The sequence below is a fragment of the Bacillus rossius genome, chromosome 8 (assembly GCF_032445375.1).
Source record: "Bacillus rossius redtenbacheri isolate Brsri chromosome 8, Brsri_v3, whole genome shotgun sequence".
NCBI classification, from domain to species: domain Eukaryota; kingdom Metazoa; phylum Arthropoda; class Insecta; order Phasmatodea; family Bacillidae; genus Bacillus; species Bacillus rossius.
Window position 1 is genome coordinate 66630074 of NC_086336.1, and position 22018 is coordinate 66652091.

A 22018-nucleotide genomic window follows, 5' to 3' on the forward strand; every position below is an offset into this window, starting at 1 on the left:
TCCACACGTCCGAGCGGCCTCAGGGAATTTCAGGTTAGATATCAAGCCGCGTACCTGGAGGGGCACGCGGGGGCAGAGTACCCACGACCCATCATCAACGGCCGAGTGTTCCACTAGCCTGGCGCCCCCCGGACAACAGCAACTCTTCGATGCCTGTAGCGCCCGTCAGGTACTTCCCGGGCCTTTTACAGAGGCCCAGTAATGGCAATTTGTGTCAAAATTGCGACAGTTTGTTTCTTGCCTTAAAATTAAGTGACAAACTAGGGTGCGATTAATATTAAATAATATTGAATGATAATTATTCCTTTTCACTCTGTGCAGTGTACACAGCAACCATACTTATCTGTTTTTGTCCGGGCGTGATGGTTACAGGCTTAGCTGCTACAAGAGGTACGATACAAAGTTTTTATGGTGAATTCTAGAAGTAGGAGGGAAAATACTAGGAAATTTTTAAGAGGTAAATAAAGATGGAAATGCGAAAAAATTCTATGGCTTTGAGAACAATAGGAGATTTGAACTAGTTTAAAAGGGGTGTGTGTTGGTTAGAATTCTAACTTCGTTTTCTGCGAAGAGGGGTAATGCTTGGCCCAAATGCAACAGTAATCAATAATAATAATTTTATCAAACATCCAACAAGTGGCAAACTGTTCCTTAGTTTTGGTAAATTTTCCAATATTATTTCAAATACTTAATTCAACTATTTTTTGAAAATGAGAGCTTGAAATTGACAAGGATTTTACCAATAATATGTCGACTTTCGTTAGACTTTATGTGTAAGTAAAAGTCTGTTTATATTATGATTGTTTTTAAAGTCAATTAAAAATATTCTTATCGATACAGACATTAAACTTTCATTCCAAATTAAACTTTTCCTGCATTTTCATAAATGGTTGATGGCCAGTTAAATAATAAGCGTTGATAAGTAAAAAAAGTAATAAAATAGTTGTGTATTCACATTTTTCATATAAGGTGTTTTTCTGTTTTAAAGCGCATACGTTTATACACTAACTTTTAATACTTTAATTCTTTAATTAAGTTTTAATAGAAAACTCATCTTTATGTATCGGTGCCACTGCTGACTGCTCACTAACCACCATCGTTTACTTCCGTGATACCAACGAACGAGTACCGCCATTTATGTTGTAGAGTAAAAACATTTGTTGGTGATTACAAGATTTCTTCGTTTGTTTGAATGAACTGTGCAGTAAAAAAGTAAGTTGTGTTGAAAAATATATTGTTTTTAACTTTGAAGACTGTATGATTTTGTTTTATGTTCGGGTTATTGGAAGTTTTGAAATGTGTTCTGAGCCCGTAATGTCAGCTGGGCTCTATAACAACTTACATTTACAATTTCACTTGGCATCCGTAAAATCTTTTGTTAATACTGTTTTTCCTTAGTTAATTTCTTTATAAATTTTTCTTGATTAAGTGTGTACGTTATTTACCTGCGATCGCACTTATATTACTTTACGATGGATTTTATGTAAATAGGTTTTATAGATAAAAAATTGATATTTTTTAAACTTTGCTTTGTAAATTCTTAAAATAGGTGTGTGTAAAACTGTATATATTGAAGCCCTGTGTATATAAGAGAAGTGTATATATTTTTGTGACGTTGATTTTAGACATTAAAAAACCTTGTTACTGGTCTCAGTGTGGCCGCCTAGTCGGGCGCACTAGTTCTAAGGATTTCATTGGCTCACGTATCACACGCCTTCTTGCTACTGGTCTCAGTGTGGCTGCCTAGTCGGGTGCACTAGTTCTAAAGCTGGAATCACAATGTCCCGACGGGTCCGACACGACAGGCCCGACAAACTGTCGTGCAGCATCTCAGCACGACAGATTTAAAAGCGTAGGGTCACAATACCACGACAAAAATAACCCGACGATTTTCAATTTGGACTTCGACAAATCGTGCCAAGCTAATTACTTCAATTAAAATGCATTATAGAATGCGCTATAAACAAAGTAGGCTCTTTTATTTATTATTGACAGTTGAAGTGCTAAAAAACATTTAGTCATCTGCAATACGAAATAAGGTTGCCCACTTTTCGTTTTTGCTGCTCTCTTTTCTCTAAGGTAGGAATCTCTAAGATGCCGCCATTTAGTTTTGCAGAATGATGCTGTTAAAGTGAAACATAATTAGTAGTAACAGCTAGGTATCCATAAAATACTATCATAATTATCTTGAAACAATGACAAACAAGGCATTTATTTGGATTACTTTTTTTTCACAGGTTTATTTTTAAAAACGAACTCTTTATTTTACTACTTCCAATACCTCATTATTAATACAGAAGTATAAATTATTAACTTCACTTCGTAAAATGGAGCGAAATAATTTAGTGAGCTGGTTTTACATTTGCTTTAAACATACCATTCACATCTTCATCAACAAATTGGTTGGCAATTTCTGTCCACGCCTTATCTTTTTTTGATTGATTTTTAAGTCCTTTCCATGAATGTCATAGAGCTCTGGATAGCTCTGTACTTTATAAATTAACTCTTCTTCACCAAAACTTTCCATTTCTTTCTTTACAATAATACAATACACCAGACCTGAACCACCTGATGCAAAGTTTACAAACAAGTAAAATTTCATTTTTCTCTGTTTGACTACAATGTACCACAGTAGGGACATTTGAGCGAAATTTCATTTTATTCAGTTCACATTTCTTTCGTGGCATGCGTCGTGCACACCCCGACATGACGCAGAATAGAAATAGATTCTATTTTTGTCGGGCTGTCGGAACTGCGTTTTCGTCGGGCTGACGTCACTACAGCCTTGTTTCTCATTGGTCGCTGCTTAAATTCTGTTGTTGTCGGGTTGTTGTGTCGCACCCGTTGGGGCATTGTGATTCCAGCTTAAGGATGTCATTGGCTCACGTATCACACACCTCTCGGACTCTACGCTCTCGGCACTGACTTGCGTGCAGTATTGCGTCTGTAAAGGCCTGTCTACTATTTCATTTTCCTAAATTGTGTTCGACGGATACTGATCGCCGATTGGTCTACATGACCCTTTGACGTCGTGGATGGTGTGGGCAATGGTCCGAATCTCCCTGGTCCGAATACATTGGTGAACTTGTACTTTTTGTGATAATTGCTGTTTCCGGTTCCCGTTTCGAAAAAGTATACAGAAAATAACTGGGGACTGTATGGTAGGAAGCCAAGTAGACTGATACAAAATATTGATTAGTGCTGTCCGTTTGTGACCATCGCTTTAAGGCAGAATACAATATTATTTTTGCAGTGCACTTGGAATTCATTTATTGGAATTTACTTTTGCAGTATGAAATAAAGAAATATTATTGAACTCCCACAACTTTCACAAGTTAAGTGAATATGCTTAAACTTAGCTGCATACTCATTTACAATGCATTAAACTAATAAACAAAAACAATGGAGAAACATTTATTTTGCAGCTCTATATACTGCGCTGTGGTGACTACTTTAGAAAGAAGTAGTCAAGGGTAACTTTGCATTGATATTTAGTTTGTCAGTGAAATTACTTATATTACATGACAGGGTGAATAAGAATAAAGAAACACTTAAGGCAAAGTAAATTTTGAAAGCAGCAACTTTTAATAAATATCTGAATATATATCATATTTATTTATAATGGCTTACCTGTAGTGTTATCAAATGCTAAGCCAGATATGGTTGGTTACAGTGCTATTTGTTTATGTATTGATGGTTTTATTTAGCAGGTTTTATAATTCCAAATCAATCGTAGATTGACTCAAAGGATAAGAACTCAAATGGAAGTCCGAACCCGTTTGTGGGTGGAATAGAACAAGATACTGCGGATGAGTTGTGCTATGATTGTGCGCCACAGTGATGCCTTGTCTCACAGACTCTCGCTCACTCGGCAGCCAGCGCCTTGTCTCACAGACTCTCGCTCACTCGGCAGCCAGCGCCTTGTCTCACAGACTCTCGCTCACTCGGCAGCCAGCGCCTTGTCTCACAGACTCTCGCTCACTCGGCAGCCAGCGCCTTGTCTCACAGACTCTCGCTCACTCGGCAGCCAGCGCCTTGTCTCACAGACTCTCGCTCACTCGGCAGCCAGCGCCTTGTCTCACAGACTCTCGCTCACTCGGCAGCCAGCGCCTTGTCTCACAGACTCTCGCTCACTCGGCAGCCAGCGCCTTGTCTCACAGACTCTCGCTCACTCGGCAGCCAGCGCCTTGTCTCACAGACTCTCGCTCACTCTGCAGCCAGCGCCTTGTCTCACAGACTCTCGCTCACTCGGCAGCCAGCGCCTTGTCTCACAGACTCTCGCTCACTCGGCAGCCAGCGCCTTGTCTCACAGACTCTCGCTCACTCGGCAGCCAGCCAGCTTGACAAGGATGAGAGGCTTCTTTCCTTGCCTTAATTCATCTTTTCACATTACTATTGGGTCATTGCGTGTCAAACCAACCAGTCACTCAACCTGACCATTTTAGATTTCTATGAAACTTACAGGAATCTGTCTCCATAATTATGCAAATATGAAAATATTTTCAAAACTTTCCTATCTCATTGCATTTTTGTGTGATTAATTTTCAAAATTTTGAAAAATCATTTAGTGGATCACCGATACATTCTCAATCTTAAACATCTTAAGTTGTGTAAGACTTAAGGAACTGTTGCACCCCTTATTTTAAAGAGCATCTTACAAGATGCTATTTGTCTATGTTGGTAAAAAATTTTGTTTTGAAAATCTCAAAAAATCTTTTTGAAAAATGTTGAGATTATTATTATTATTTTTTTAATTTTGAGGAATATCATATGATTTTGAGATATTATAGAAAAGAAATCCTGAAAATTTTAGAGTGGTATCTTTATGGGATCAGAGATAAAGTATGACAAGAGGTTATGTTCATGTTTATAATACTGGTTTATAATAAATTGTGTTTTTACATGTACATAACAATATAGGTTCTGAGTTATAAATTAAATTACATATATAAAAATAGTATATAGTCAAACAAAAGAAGAAAAAATGAAGAATGTTGCCTTATCACTGTGTGTGTGTTTTTTTTACTGTGCACTTACAAAGAGAGTCCGTTCAGACTTGTTTATTCGTGTTACTGCAGGAGTGTATGGCTTATCCCCACTCTGTTTTGGTTTTAGCTGAGTTCCCATTAGCTCTCAGTGAGTGAACAGTGGAGTAGGCCTAGCTGTCAGTGAACTTGGCAGTTTTTTGTATGAATGTGTAATTCTATAAAATTATTATTATTTTGTGGTAGTGAAATAAGTGTGTCATTTAATTACCATACATTTTGACTTTTATTTTGAATAATTGACTATATTCAGTCCTATAGCATTGTTAGTTATATTTCAAGGCTGGTTAATTAGTAAAAGGACATTATATTAAAGCCCATATTTATTAATTTTGATAATTTATACTAATTTGGGTTATTAACTATTTTAATCAGGGTTAGAAAAAAACATTTTTTTTTAAAAAAACCAAACATTATTTGTTTTGTTTTAAACCAGTTTTTTTTGGTTTAAACCAGGTTTTTTATTACATTAGTTATTTTAGTTCTCAGCATGTACAAATGAAAACCATACAACATCCTGCTTTCTGCCACTCATGTTGAACCAGAAAAGTTATAGCATCAAAGAACTGAAACCTGCACATCTGACTGGGACGTTACCACAGAAGGGGTATTTCCCCACAGGAGGAGGATTCTTCATAGAATGGTGTTTCTCATAGATTGGAGATTTGCAGTACTGTAACCATTCGAATGGTTTACAGTTTTTGTTTTATTATTTATTATTTTTTTATTATTTTTTTTTATTATTTATTATTTTTCATCATTTTGTGATTTGTATGTTAGGAGGACAACCTATTTTGACCTATTTAATTTCAGGGTCTTGTGAATTATAATTCCTTGGAATTTTATTCATTTTGCATAGCTTTGCACACACACATTGATTTTTTCTTTAATGGTTTCATTTTCTAATATTTCACCACTGAGGAAGGACTGGGAAGTCTTTACAGCTCTTAGGTTGCTGTTAGCAAACAAATTCAACAGCGTTGTTAATTAGGAGGAGGAACTAAAGAGATGCCGTCGGCACTGCGGAAGGAAGACGTTGCTCCAGCTGTGGCTGGCCAATTCCTTGGTCGATCGCTCGAGGAACAGAAGATGTGCGTCCGCTATATAATTGAATAGATTCATCTTCTGAAAGTTTGTGAATAGTATTTTCTGACTCTGCACGTCAGAAAATAAGTTTTGACGTCTCAGTGAGATACTTCATTGTCTTTCGATTTTGAATATTTTGTGCTTCACGATGGAGCTTGCAGCATCCTGCAACAAACTTTCTCGACGTTTGGTGAGACCAAATTTAACTACAGACTTTACAGGACCAGAGGGACGCCGATCTTCGCTACAGTTCCTGATAGCATCGTCATCGCTGTAGTTTGCAGTATCAGTAGAGCCCTCCTGTTTCCAGTGTTGCTGCATACCACCTAGAGGTCCAGAGAGAAGAAGATTTGCTCCCGACTACAGCAGCTAGTTTCGGCATTATTTTATTGTGTCTCCTGCCACATTACTAAGCTTAACTAAGTTGTGAACTACGGTTGTCCTCTAACATATCAAGGTCTAGAACAAATATATGCATGGTAATGATCTTTGCATTAGCCGCATTAATAACCTTCAGTCAATGCTAATATTTAAATAAAATTAATATATCATTATCATTTGTTTATTCTTGAAGTATAGATGGAACCGTATTGAATTGAATTAAAACATAACTTTTATGCAGCGATACCAGAAACACACAATATACACAATATGATATTCAATAGTAACATCCACACTTTTCCTGTCGCACATTCAGTGGCGTGCTAGCGGGGATAACCGGCTGCTAAGTGCACCAGCAGCATCCAATCCTGACGCCTACGAGGGAATATTCCACTGTTTGGCCCGACACGCACAAACTAAACAGATTCTTCACAGAATTGGCGCCCAATGCCACAGTATAAACTGATCTCTTCACAGTGCAGTCTGGTATTTTCCTCAATTAGTTTTTTTTTAAAATAATACTTTTTTTGATGACTATTCACAAATTTAATTTTAGAGAATTATTTAGCTGGGTATAATTTACTACTTATTCAGATAATTTAAATTATAAGATCTATATTAGTATACAAATTTTTGTTCCTGTAATTCACAAGTAAAATTAATAAGCAAATTATTGTTATTAGAGTGGAATCAGCTTTTTAATTAAAAATATTAAAATATTCTATTTAAAAATACATTATTAAATTTTTTTCTATAAAAACATGGTTTAAACCATTGTGGTTTAAACCATTGTCGTTTAAATCAGCCAGCCCTGATTTTAATAGTACATGATTTAATACTACTTATATGATTTTAACACAACATGGGTGAACCTGCTACTTGAAAACATTTGTTTGTTTATTTTTTTATTTCCGTTTAGGAAACCTGATCATAATTATTATACTAAAAACTAAGCTATGTAAATGCAAACATTTTGAGTCTTGATTCCAGTTTACATAAGGATGACAAAATTTATGCTGGGTCCAGTGAATTTAACCAATTCAGAAAACTATGTTTCTGATAACTCTGAACCACAATATATTTTGTATGCTTCTGAGAGAGTAGTACAAGATATTTTTCAACTCGAGAGAAATTACAGGCAGTTAATGCTCTGAGTAAAAGTCTTATAGAAGTATCTCCTATTAAAAAAGATGTTTATATGTGAAAACCTATCCAGATGGGAAAATTAAAGAAGTTATTGAAACTTTTTGAACCAAAGTATTTAATTTAAGTCAAGGTAGTCTTGCGTCTGTATTGGACAATTAAATAATTAAAAGAAAATTTTAATGCTACTACAGTCAGAAGTGTTAAAATGCAGATTTTAATAACACTTCCAGAAAGTTGGACCAAAAAAATTGAAATTCAAATTTGAAGTCTCAAACTTTATAGCAAAAAAAAAATGGCTGAAAAAGGTATAATGTCATTTCCGGATCCAACAGTGACTCATTCTGGTCAGAATGTTTGTTTTGGCAGGTACCTCCTAATTATAGTTTTTAATTTTCCTGTTTGGCTTTGAGCCCTGCTGAGTTGATGCCATGACAATCCTTGAGCTTGAGCGGGACAGAACGTCTTGTGAATTGTCATTAGATCTTCTGACTTTGTTTGCTATCAGAAGCCTTCCTCACGCTTAGTATGAACTAAGTCCGTGAATAGCAAGCAGCACTGTGTAGCCTTTTTTCTGCTGCTCTCGTTTGGAAAGTAATGTTTTTCCTATGATAATCAAGTTTGTAGCCAATGCATGTAGTGTAATAGCTCCTGTTCCTAATAGTTGGTTTAGCAATAAATTAGTTGTGTACGTCATCAATATTTTTCACTTCTTCATTTTTTATTTGATTCCCGCTATGATGTTTACAGCTTCGTGCAGTATGATTGTATTTTTGGTATGATGATTTATGCTATTCTACGCAGTTACATGTTGAGTCTGTTTGTACCAGATAATCTGCAGTTTTTCAACTGTAAAGTTATGTTATAAGAATAAATTGTTTGACGTAGTTTACTGGGACTCCCAGCATGCTTTGATCCAAATGTTTTGAGCAGAATACTTTTATAATATTTCATGATTCTATGGTTGGGGCACAGGGTGGGATAATAAAACCCTTAGCAAAGTTTTAGAACTATATTGTTGGCATAATATATAAGAGGACGTGGAAAGGTATGTCAAAGGTTATGATTTATGTCAGATTACTAAGTAACCTTGGAATAGTAAAATTGGGTTATATTTGGTTGAAAAACTTTCAGGGCCATGGGAAACGAGTGTTTTTTGATGTTTTTGGGCCCTTGCCTAAAATAATGAGTGCGAGTGGTTTCGTAAATGCTCAGGAGAGATGTGGAAAGTACGGATTTAATAAAAGCTTTAGTAGGTTAAGTTTGGATTTTCTCTGTTCACTGGTTCCAAGTTGGTTATTTCAAAGTTGAGGGTATTTTTTGATGGTTGATCCTGATTTATTGAATATTTAGAAGTTGTTTTCTTCATCTGTGACCAAAACCCGATCGTGCTAACATTGTTGTCTAGATCTAATATAGATTCATCAGTACGGGGGTAAATTAAAACCAGCAACATCCAATTGATCAAGTGCTAAGGAATAAATTGTTAATAATTCTGAGGTAATCACTTAGAAAACATCAAGACTGGGGAACGCGTCTTAAAAATGTCCGTTAACTCTGAACACTCGGCCACGACTGAATAAAAGGGTGAAGGTGTTTTAAAGTTTGATTCTGCATCAATTTATGAAAAACAAATTTTCGAAATGTGTCTAAAATGTAACATTTAAAGTAGGCTGTAGTGATGTCATCTCAATCTTTGTGTGACTGGGTGCATCAAAAGCCTGTTCACCATTACATGCAAACTACAAAACTAGCGAGCATAACACTGCTGTGTGTGGCAATGAGTGGTGACTTTATAATTTTTTATTAAAATATTGAAGATGAAGTTCCCTTTTCCTGCTAGCCCTATTATATTGCATATCTAATTTTTCATTTCTAAAAATGTCTGTTTAACACACATGTTAGAGTTTTTTCTCTGGCTAAATACTAATATTTTATTTGGAATTTGCTTACGTGTTATAGCTGTTAAAATATTTTTTGAGATAACTTTCAGAAATATTGAGCAGTTTTTAAATGGCACAACACCAGAACAAATTCACATTTTGTGACCGGTCTTGCAATAAAACATAGTTTAGGACATTTCCAAAAGGCTAGCGTTACTTTATCTAGCATTCATGTCTACTGAATCTTTACCGTAATAACTGTCTAATTTAGAAGATGGAGTTTTGAGTTTTCTTTAATAATTCAGCTCAAAGTTTGCAAGTATGTTGTTTGTTTGCAGATTTTAAATGGCGAAGAAGTTTTCTTCAGGGGACAAGGTGTTTGCGAAGGTGCGAGGCTACCCTCCATGGCCGGCTGTGGTGAGTACAAGTGTGCACTTATTCATGTTGCAGCCGTTACCATGGTACGACTTCTGGAAAATTTTTATCTAGTTTTTCATTTTATGTTTCATAGACCACAAAACTCAAAAGGTTTTGTGTGTTGTGTGTGTTGAGTGTGTGTGGTTTGTTTTGTGTGTGTTTTGCATTTTGTGTGTGTTTTGTGTTGTGTGTGGTTTGTTTTGTGTTGTGATTGTGTGTTTTTTGCATGTTGTGTGTTTGTTTTGTGTGCATGTGTAAACTTTTTATGGACCATGAAAACTGCAGTAATTTTTTCACAAACTACTTCGAACCTGATACATAGAATAAAGCAATAGAAAATCTCGGTCGAGTTTGTTAATGGGCAAAATCCAACCTAGGGAAAATTTAAAAAAAAAGCACTGTAACTCCTAAAATATGATGAATGTGATATGTTCGAATGTATTATAACTCGTAGGAGTAACCAAATTCTTTTGTCTAAATAAATGTTTGTTACGACCAACCATAACTGCAAGGGGTGAAAAAACAAGGGTTAAAGGACAAAAAAAATTCATAATTCCCTTAGTATGCAAACAATTAAAGCCATTCAAATTGTTTGTAAACTTTATAAATATTTTAAAGAGTATAATGTGTGGAGGAAACTGGGTTCGTAAGGCTTAGCCCAATTAATTGGTTCAGTTTTATTTATTACTAATGTCTACACCATAAATTTAATTAATGCACTGGTCATTGAAACATTAACACTTTCCCCTGGAGCTTGGCTGGACACTGGCTCGCTCTTCTGTCCGCCTCTGTCTGCTTCCTTTGCACACTGGCCTACACCGTGCCGCAGTATAGTCCCCAACCATCGCTCGTCGCACCCGACTGGATCGCCAGGCCGTCACGCAGGTATCGCCTCCCGATAGGTCCGGTTCGCTCAGCAGGGGCCACTTGCCCTCTTCACCTCTTGCTGATCGCATGGGTATCGCTAGTATCACTCTCTTATCTTCGCTTGGAACTTGCTCGAAACTCTCGCTGTAGCCGGCGTCGCTGCTTTTTATACTCTTGGCAGGCTTTCTGAAACTGACTTGGGGGGGGGGGGGGGGTTCGAAGTGTCACGTCACCTTGGGCTGACCCAACGCTCGAAAAGTCCAGAAAGGTGGTGTTTATTCGCGCCACTCCGCGCGGCGGCCTCAGGAAACCTGCAGTATTGCCAGGCTGCTAAAAGTGTCACTGACAATGGCCTGAGGTGGGACGGTGTGATGGTAGCAGAAAGGGGGAGGGTTGTAGCGACGACCCTTGTAATCCGGCGAGGCATGCGTTGCATGCCTTACATCGCTGTCCTGTCTGCATTTGTAACAATATTATCTAAAACTTTTGTCTGAAATGGTCAGAATTATATAATCTCAAGACTTTAGTTGTTTAATGTCTCTGTCTGTCTTTAGTTGTTAATGTCTCTTTGGTTATTGAAAACTTGATATCCTTTTTTGGTATATCAAAAAAGTTGGTTTGGTCAGAAAATGTCACTTTATTTCTGGTAAGTGCTAAAATAAAGTTAGATATGTGATTGTGATTGCTCAGGTCAGTGTATGAATAGGTAAAAGTGTGTAATCTGCAATGTTTTGTTGGTTTTTAAGTAAGAAATTTCCAAGTTAGATTTTTTATTTTATGTTTGAGTAGCTAAACCAAACTAGCAGCATTGCAAGCTTGCATTCGTTGCCATTGGAATTGTACTTGGCGATTAGGACTTGTGTTTTTCCATCTGAAAGTGCTCCGGGAAACTATGCGTAAAAGGACCAAAAGGTAAGGGCTAAATTCTGTCTGATGGTACAACCACACTGTCTCATATATGTACACTCTTCAAGAACATTTAGAAAAGCTTGGGACAATCTACAGAGAGCCTACGAAGACAAAGGTCTCACATGGAGGTTTGTTTAGTTGCGGAAATTGTTTGGCTACAAAAGCATGAAGAGTATGTGGTTATGTCACTTGCACAGCAGTTGACAGAAGTCAGCTCGCCGATTGAAGATGAGTTTTGGTGTGGTTCACCTCCAGAGTATGACCCAATGGTGATGGCCTTGGAAGGCTCGGGAGTTGACAAGCTTCTTCAAGAGGATGTCAAGCATTCTGGAATGCTCCAGTGATACAGCACACTTGTCTAGTAATAAAAGTAATACAGCTTTTTGTATACCAGATGATACACAAAAACAAGAATAAATTAATTTGAGATGCTTTAGTTGTAATGAAACAGGACATATAGCACATGATTTCCCGAAGAGACAAGGCAAGGAGAAGTCCAGAGGACGTAACAGGTCATTGCTGACAACATTATCTGCAAACGAGTGATGGTGAATGGTATGTAGACTCAGGTGCTAGTTGTAAGGACTGGTTGGAGGACTATCATATGATGACTAGTCAGTTAAAATAATGAAAAACTATTTAGTATTGGTTTAAGAAATGTAAATGTGTGCATGGGTAAAGAAGTCTTCCAAAAATATCAAAAATATTACATACATACCAGATTTATCAACAAATTTGCTGCCTGTTAATTGAGTGATTAAGAAAGATATGGAGTTATATTTATTGCAGAAGGTTGTCGAACATATAGAGAAGAAAGCTGTTAGTCATAATCAAAAAAAAATATGCAACAAAGAAAAAAATTAGAGGAAAATATTTTTTGGGGGTCAACAAAAAAATATCACCTTTGTTTAGCAAGAAGTGGAGAGAAGCTATCCAGCAAGAATTTCATTATATGGTATCATATTGCACAACTTGAGATATAATGCACCAGTTGGTGGAAGAGGCTTTACACAGTGATTTCAGCAGTTCCCTGCTGGTAAATAAGGCATGGATATGAAAGGTCTTGCCTCGTTGGCGCGACGCTCGCTGGTATTTCTAGCGCGGTATAGCCTCTAAGCGCAAGGCTCTGAACTGGCGCGCAGTCTTCTCGTTGTCCTTCTCGTTGTCGCAGGATAACTGTGAAACTTGAGCGGTGACCGTAACGTTATGTGGCCGAGAAATAAAGATAAGGTGTAATGCAAGTCCCTTAAGTGCTTTCAAGAATCTGTACCAGTTGTTTTACGCCAAAAAATTACTCTGAAAACATGTGTTTTAGCCATTTTAACTCTTCTAAAAATACAGTTTAAAAACTTTATTCGAAATCAAGAGTACTTTTTGGCCCTCAGCGAACTCTTTAATGCTTTTTGTAAGCAGACCCCACTCAGATATCTTGTGTGGTTTTGAAATAGCGTTGTTTTTCTTGAAGCTCTGCACATCGTATGTGTGCTCAGGTAGGCGGAGCCCTTAATTACTGTCATAAACACAAAAAGGTGGTAAAAAGCAAATGGGTTTTTAAGATCAGCAAGGAGCAGATGGGCGTGAGTCATCACAAAGCTCAGCCTGTTGCGAAGGGATTCACACAGCAGTGTGAATAGATTACAAAGAAACATTTTCACCAGTGATCAGGAATCCTACCATTAACATACTATTGGCTTTATCAGCAGAAATAGACTGGTACATTGATCACTTGGATGTCACAACAGAATTTTAAATGTTGAACTTGACGAGGAGGTATTCATGGAACAACCAGAAGGCTTTATCGTCAAGGAAAAAGAAATTAATATAAGTCTACTTAAAAAGGCTCTATATGGGTTGAAACAGTCATCTAGGATGTGGAATAAGAAGCTGCCTGCTACACTGATATAGGCTATGAGGAGTCGAAACATGAACCATGAGTGTACCAAAAGGTCGGTGAAAAAGGCAATGTAATGGCTGCTGTTTATGTTTACGATTTTTTATTTTAATTTTTCCAATGACAAACTGTTTAGATTCAAATAGAAGGACCTTGGTGAAGCCAGCTATTGCTTGGGAATGAGAATTCGGCATAACAGGAGTAAGGGAGAGATTATGTAGACCAGACAAATATGTGCTAGGAGTTTGAGGTAAGTTTGAAATGGCAGTCATTACTCTCCTCGATGTTAACCATAAGCTCGGAAAAGTAGCTGTAAACACGGATAAAAAAGGCTTCTCACACCTACAATATCAAGGTCTGATAGGCTGATAGGTTCACCGATGTACCTGGCTGTGTGCACAAGGCCATATGCGGTAAGTGTTCTCAGTCAGTTTACACACAATACAAAAAAGAGCATTCGAAATGTGCCAAAAAATTTTTGAGGTACTTGAAAGACACATTGCATCATTGCCTTGTGTTTAAGAGAACTGTGAGAGACTGGGCAAATGAGCAGGATAGGAAGACCTATTCCAGTGAGCAGTAGCTGCTGTCTCATGGAAGTCGAAGAAACGTGTACTGTAGCTTTGTCAAGCACATAAGCAGAGTATATGGCCCTAGCAGAAGCTACGAAGGAGGCCATTCACTTTGTGTACATGAATATTTGTAGTATTTAAGATGGCTCACAGTTAAATGATTTAATTTCAAATTTGACCACAATCAAATAATAAAATTAATTAAAATCACTATTTGCTTGTAGTTATTTTGATGATTGTAATTAATATACCCAAATGACCTCAGCAACATATTTTACAGTACCACATTCATGAGCTGATGTTCAAAGGGTTTCACAAGTATTTTTTTTAAAATTAAATAACTGGTTGGTATTAATTTGCATATTAATACTATAGTAATAAATATTAAAAATTAATATATACATATAGCAATACATTAACATGCAAGGCAAGTTTCCCATGTAAAATGTAAATCATTGCAGCAGCATAACACAATTTTTTTTTCATTTAAAGTAAAATTTTGTTCCCTTTGCAGCACTCAGACATGTGTATTTTGTACTGAGAAGATTCTGATTTGCTGAAACCAATTGGATGAAAATGGCTGCTATCCAGTTCCATCAAAGAAATGATGTTTTAGTGACATTACACAATGTCAAACTCTCTTGTACGAATCAAATTGGGAGCAGTTAGGTAGTGTGAGAGGCCCTCAGTGGAGACGTGTAGCAGAGGGGTGTACAGGATGAGAACATCTCTCAGCAGGGTGTGCGAAGGTGTTTGCAGTCATGACCGTGGGAACCAATCACAGCCCTGCGCCAGAGTCTGGCGCAGGGAGGTCTGGCATCCCTAGAGTGAACCGTGGTTTTAGCCGATGTGGTTGTGTCGAGAGAGGCAACTGCATGCGATTGTACCACACATTCGTGCACATTGACAAATGTAAAAATTTTTCAGAAGCCAATCACTGACTATAAAATGTTTACTCAAACTATGATTGCATTTAATCATTATTTGTAGCAATTTGAATTCAGAGAATAAAATATTTTTTATAACTAAAAAAAAATATCTGGGCACTTAGTAAAAAATTTTTTCAAAGTCCTAATGACCAGAAAGATGTTCAATGTATTCATATCTGGTTGGGTCATATGAAGCACACATTTTGTTGTGTATGTGACAATTGTGGATGAGGCCCACTTCTTTTCTTTGTGAACTTATCAAATTTTGTAAACAGTGTTTCTTTATTTGTTTGAAAACTCTTATGTATTGAGGAGGCACAGTGTTAGGCCACAGGACTGGCATTCCAGGCCGGGGTGGTTTCCTGCTGGAGGCGTGGCCCATTCCTCCTCCGATATCAGCCACCTGTCTACAACATAGCATACCTTATTTTCACCAGAAATATTTTAAGTCTATTTTTCTCTAACTTCATCATATTCTACCACTTTATCAGAAGGTTGCGTGGTCAGATCATGTTGGGGTCATCATCCTTTCACTGCCCGTGCTTTCCCAGTTCACACTTAACCTTCAGGTGATAAAGCAGAAGGCAATAACAAATTAAAAAGGGGATGAAAGTTAAATTAGTTAATTTTAATATTATCAGCAAAACTTCACAAGAATGTACTTTGAACAAATCACAAAACAACATTATTATAATAAAATTCAAACAAATTAAAAAATATAAAAAATTATGAAATCAAAACTTCCTTCACTGAAGTTAGTCTTTTAGCAACAGCAGTGCAGACAGGAAGTATCTCTCATACATGTAATACTAACATGCACAACTTCATCCCATATACAGAACACTTCCCGTAGATAACTACTATTTCTCTCCTGCAAATTATCAGGTACACAGCTTCTTCCCCTTACTAACCTCCAAGTTGGCCTCCATGTTTTTTTTACAAAAACCAAAATATTAATACAGATTCATTTAAAAGACTATCATTCATGGACTCTCATAATATCAAAGTTATTAATGCTATTACCTGCCAGGTAACATTCCACATTAGAATATCACAGTTAGCTCATTACTTAATTATATTATGAGGATATCGGGACTAGCTTATCACTCAATAATCTTAGCACCATAATATTATAATATTATTTTACAATCTTAATAATTTAAACATTTAATTTAAAATATATAATTAAGACGTAATACCAAAAACATCATACAGGATAATATACTAGAATTTGTACTCTTGTTCTTAATTACAATCAAAGTTTATCAGTTCTGTGAGTGCATTCAATGCCACCAGTAATATATGTTGTGTGTGGTATCCCTAACCAATATTAAGGAATTCTCAAAGAATTTTCCAAAAAACTCTAGATAACATCACCTTTATGATCAACAATTTCCTACAGAGTTGCAAATTTATTCTGCTATCTGTGACCACACCAATTATCAGCAGACTCAACAAATGTAGCCTATTATAATTTTAATTATAGTTGAAAATAGAGTTTGTACTCAAGTCATAGAAATAATTTGCTTCTCCTACTTCATAACCTAGTGGTCCAGAAAAGTTTGTGTTCATCTAATTAACCATTTGTCAGGTTACTGAGTATTCTTGTAAAACTCACTATGATTAAATACATAACAACCCAGTAATTTGTAATAAAGCATTGGTTGCATTGCTAAGTCACCTTCATATTTATCACATTAATCTCTTAAAGAGATATTGTTGATAAAAGTGGTAACAGTGCAAACTGCATATTGTGCAGAACATTTTATAGGCAAATCTGTTATCTTAAAATGTGTTTTAATAATAAAGTGTATTTTAATAAATCTATTAATTTGCCAGCTAGACCACTTAGATAGGAAAAATATGCCAAATGAGACAAGAAAAACTGGAATAACTCAGAGAATTTGGCTGAAGTAGTGGGGGAACCCAGTGAAAACATGGGAAAGACATGTAATTGTGTTCAGGAAAACCTAGAGATGTCAGGAAAATTTGATAACATCCTGATGTTCTGTGGCAACCATGCGTGATGTGTGATCATGTCCCTTGAATTGAAGTGATTATAAGCTGTAAAAATCAATTTAGTGTTTTGTGTACATGGAACATAAAATGCAGCAAGATAATATGCTTTTAAATAAATTATGATCTTGCAATTTGTAACAGACACATAAATTTGAAGAATATATTGTATAATTTAGAAATTGCTTCACCCCTTTCTAGAATAACATACAAGAACTATCATAGTGTTTGTGTGCTGCCTTCTATTCCTGTTTTTTTTTAACAATCAAAGCTAATTTGTAATGGCATGGAGGGCTGGCATGTACGTGACATTGATATGTGTATTTTACTGTGTGTGTGCCAGTTACAAGTGTGGTTTTGTGATTGATTGTTGGAAGCAGCCCACTGCTTTTAAGTATCATTTATGCCATAGTTAAAATATAAGTTTTGTTTGGTATTGACGAGAATTTTATGGTTAATCGTAGATTTTTTCTCGCCTACTCTTACAACATTTAGCCGTGTTGTATGCCATGTTTTACATGTTTAGTTACTTGGCATACCCTAGTGAAAGGACATTTTCTTAGCAATTTTGCACAGTGGTATGCATTTACAGTGTTCTAGCCATCACACCTTTGAAATTAAAGAACTATGTGAAATTATTTTGGGCAAACAACTAACTCCATTTAGATCAAGCCTTTATCAGACAAGCAAATGGAATAAGTTTTGTACAATCAATGGCAAGTTAACACGACTGTCTGTTTTTCCTGCATGAAGTCAAATGTGACTTTTATTTTCATGATTTTTTTCCACAGAAAAATAAAGCCTTGTTTTTCACAATTTAATTTTAATGAATAATTTAAGAAATAAGACTGTTAATATCCCTATGATAAATGTCTAAAATCTTAATTAAAATTTTTGTTATAAAATTTTAAAGCCTAAAAAGAAGTTAATATTTAAAATATTTCATTAATATTTATTACTGTAGGAACAGAATAAAACCAATAACCAAAGCAATACAATAAAATCTGGTCCTAGGCGAAGATATGTGTCCCTTTTACCCCTACTGGATGGCTTGCATTCATGCTCTTGTATGTGCATAGTTACAGGCAGTGCTGCACAAATAACTAGTACACGTGCAACACCCATACTCGTGGGTGAGCGGTACCTGGGTACTACCACGACAGACTTTCCTTCCTTTTTACCAGGCTGCCAATGCTCTGATCCAGGATTGCCAACTTCCGGCACTTTATGTTATCGCACACCATGAACTGTCTTTGAGTGTTCATTGCCCAAGCACTTGCTAGATCGTAGCTAACACTACAAAATTTTACAAACAAGCATGTTCTGTTCACTAATCCATGTACAAAATAACACATCCAATCTGGTTGATTTAAAAAGTGCTCAAATTAGCATAAATGCATCAAAGTGAATCCATTGATAAGATTTTAGGGCAGAAACACAAACAGTTTTTGGTTGTCAACCAGAACCAAAAGTCTTGACGTAGAAAGGAAAAGAGGACAGGTTCTCAATTGGCAGTCATTCCAAAGTTGTTTATAATTACAGCCCCTAAGTTTCCTAACTTTTTGAAATGATAGTTTTAATAGTTTCTTCATATGGTTCAGTGACCTATAATCATGTGTACCTATGTAGCCTTCCATGCATTTTATTAGGTGGTTTCATTTTTTTCCCAGGTTGAAGAAATTATTACAGATCCCACACCATCAAAGACACGATACAAAGTTTACTTCTACGGCACCGCAGAGATGTGAGTAGCAATTCTGACGATAATTATTTGTGTTTTATTTCTAATTTTTAAGTTAATATCTATGTAATTGGTTGAGCAGTTTTTTATACATATTTTCATACCTTTTAAAATATTACTTCAATTGAGATTATTTTATTACATAATTTTTTATTTCATTTGTTAGAAAGTCATAATATTACTGTTACATTTGCAAAAATGCATATAAAGTGTAAGTCTAATGAGATACAGCTCAGGTGAGTAGCTTTGCACTGAAGCTATTGCACTAAGCTTTGCACTACAGTGGTGTACTACGACCGTGTACTGGAGGAAAGTGGAGCCCAATAAAAGTATGACACTGGCTCGGGGATGGATTAAATAAAGCAGACTGTGCACATGAATATGTGCTGGATTCTTGATCTTTGATTTGTGGCTGCTAACTTATCAGTGATTGTTGTGCAACCTTTTTTGGTACAAGCAGTAATTTATTTTTCTTAAATTGTCTGAGTGCCTTGAATGAGGAAACAAGTGATTGGGCTGGTTGAAAGCACGTGATGTACTTGCAGCGCACACCTGAAGGCAGACGACCTGTTCCACTACACGGAGAACAAGGGCAAGTTCGGCAAGCCGCTCAAGAGGAAGGGCTTCAACGAGGCCTTGGAGCAGATCGAGAAGGCCGTGAGGAGTGGCACGGGTGCGCCCACTTCAGTGAGTAGGATCTGTTCGCTTCTCAGGCCTTGTACCCACGTTTAGCACTTTCCTGACCCCACCAACATCACGCAAATGGCCTTTTTCAACCTATTTTTTTGTGGTGTAATAATTGTCAGAACTTAAGGAACTCACCAGTTGGACACGCCCTAGACCTCACGTTGATTCCTGAATTTTAACAGACATGCTGCTGAAAATTGTAATTGGCAATACTAGACGTAAACCGCTCGCCATCTCGTGGCGCCCTCTGTAACGGCCTGCTGGCTGCTTCCCCTCGCGCTGCGCTACAAGAGGGGAAGGGTGTCACGACTTTGTAGCATAGTTATCATGTCAGTTACGTCTCTTCTCGCGAGAGCTCGCATCAAGGTGTGCGATGGCAGAGCACGAATAAACACTGTGTGACGTTCAGTACCTACCTGTGTACACAAAGTTCATTTATGCTTATGCTTTATCTCTAATTTATTCAATAGAAAACAATGTAATATTACAATTATTATATTGTTTATATGTGGAGGTGATGGATTTGAAGATACGTTACACGAAAAAAGAGTACAGGAGATAGAATAAAAGTCAAATGCATCTGAGGGCATGCTGTGAGAAGAATAGATGGAGTAAAGGTAAGAAAAAAAATTAATAAATGGGAAGTTTTTACCATTATTTTTTTGTCAGTTAATGAAGTAAGTGTCACAGTTTCAACTTGCCTTTCTAGTTGTATACACATGCACACAAATTTTTAAAGGCATGGTAAAACCCAACATCATAAGACGTCACAGCTTCTCCGACTGGCCAAATGGAATCTACTGTAATTCTACTTGTCAACATCGGACTGACTAGCGTGATAATCAGTAAAACAAACACACATAAAAACAAAATTAATGTGGCTTTCATGATTGTATTCATTTTTCGCTATTAACTTCATCATTAATATTTAGAGAATTCGTTATTATATCGATAAGTGGTTACCAAATACGGAATTATTTCTCTAAGAAATATTAAAAAGAAAAGCAAATTATGATCAAAATATAAAAATGAATACTAACTCATTGTTGTTAAAACACAATATTTTTGATTTGCTTTGCCGACAGCCATACACATATCCACGCGGTTGTATGGAAGTCGTCGGGTCTTCAGACCATGGCAGTCCAGTTCAACACAAATTTGAGACGGATTAATCCACCATCCACCTGTACTCTAAATCATTCAATGCTGTACGACAATGAAATAAAACTTATGGAAAACTGAGGAATTGTTTACATGTTCGCTGATCTGTTGTAGTTGTCATATGAAAGTAGTTCGATTTGTGTAAAAAGTATCCCACCATATTTCACACGTTATTTGCTTTCTGACAGCCGCTGCTTTTCAACTAGTCATAGAACACAATTTTTTTTCTATCTGTTGCCCTGTGTTTCAAAAGAGATCATGTCAATCACTCTCCTGACAAAAATGGCTTCTGAGAGGGTCTAGTAAATATGGAATTGTAATGGAAGCATTGTGCTGGGTGAGATAAGATGCAACCTCATAAAGAATAGAGCTGGGCAAATAGTGCTGAAACACAATTTATTAAAAAATAACAAGCAATGAGCCATAAACTGATATTAATTAGTAGATTACGATTTTAAAATAACAAGACTCTTGTTGTGCTACCAATTTTGAAAGTGGGACTCGTTACTGCTTTGGGCTGACTACTTTAACATATTGAAAAAACAATATAAACACATGAACCATATTAACATGATTATTCACACAACTGTTGGGATTCTGGTTGTTAGGCTCTTACAAAATATATAAATAATTTCAGAGCTCCATGATATAATAAAAGGGCAAATTAAATAACTGCTGCATATTAAAATTGATTAAAAACACTGCAGATAGACTCGTGTTATGCGTTAATAACAAACAGAATTCCTTATATTAAAGCATCACATAAATATTCTCTTCAAGATTGTACTCTATGAGAAGCTTTCCACAATTTGTTCAACATTAAGCCACATCCACAAAGTTTACTTGCATAATCAATTCTAAAAGATAATTACAAATTATCTACAATGTCCTATACACATTAAAAATTAAATAAGGTAACCATTACAAAATTGAATAAGATTTTAAATTTACAAATTAAAAAATGTATTTAAAACTGTTGCCTTAATTTCTTGAAGTAAAAGGACCGCCTGACTACTGGTGGTATTGACGGGTCGTCATAACTCTCCTAATGTCACACAGTGTTGAGTCCATGCTTGTTGTCCGTGGGTCGAAGTCCAGAAGGCGGCTCGACAGCACCTATGTAGCGACTTGGCGGCTACCTCAGCTCAGCAGCTCGGGCGGTGTTGTACCCACCGACGAACACTCGCTTCACTTCAGTCGTAGGCAGTCGTATCAGGGGGGAGGAGTGCACTAGGCACAACAGAATCAAAATAATAATTGAAATAATTTTCAATTTTTCTATATTTGAAT

General features: G+C 36.4%; 1 protein-coding gene across 8 annotated transcripts in view; it reads left to right on the top strand.

The window, feature by feature from the left end:
* Positions 1–544: 544 nt before the first annotated feature.
* The window catches only part of LOC134535152 (PC4 and SFRS1-interacting protein), a 69949-nt gene continuing 48475 nt past the window's right edge, over positions 545–22018 (top strand). For 2 of the 8 annotated variants that reach the window (XM_063374130.1, XM_063374133.1), the window contains exons 1-4: positions 545–773; positions 9877–9955; positions 18810–18883; positions 19426–19567. In XM_063374130.1, the coding sequence (XP_063230200.1) occupies positions 9884–9955; positions 18810–18883; positions 19426–19567 (288 nt within the window). In that variant the 5' untranslated portion in view covers positions 545–773; positions 9877–9883. Of the gene's footprint in view, positions 774–852; positions 1213–9876; positions 9956–18809; positions 18884–19425; positions 19568–22018 lie in introns of those variants that run through there. The other 6 variants (XM_063374129.1, XM_063374132.1, XM_063374126.1 and 3 more) reach the window with 5 other exon arrangements.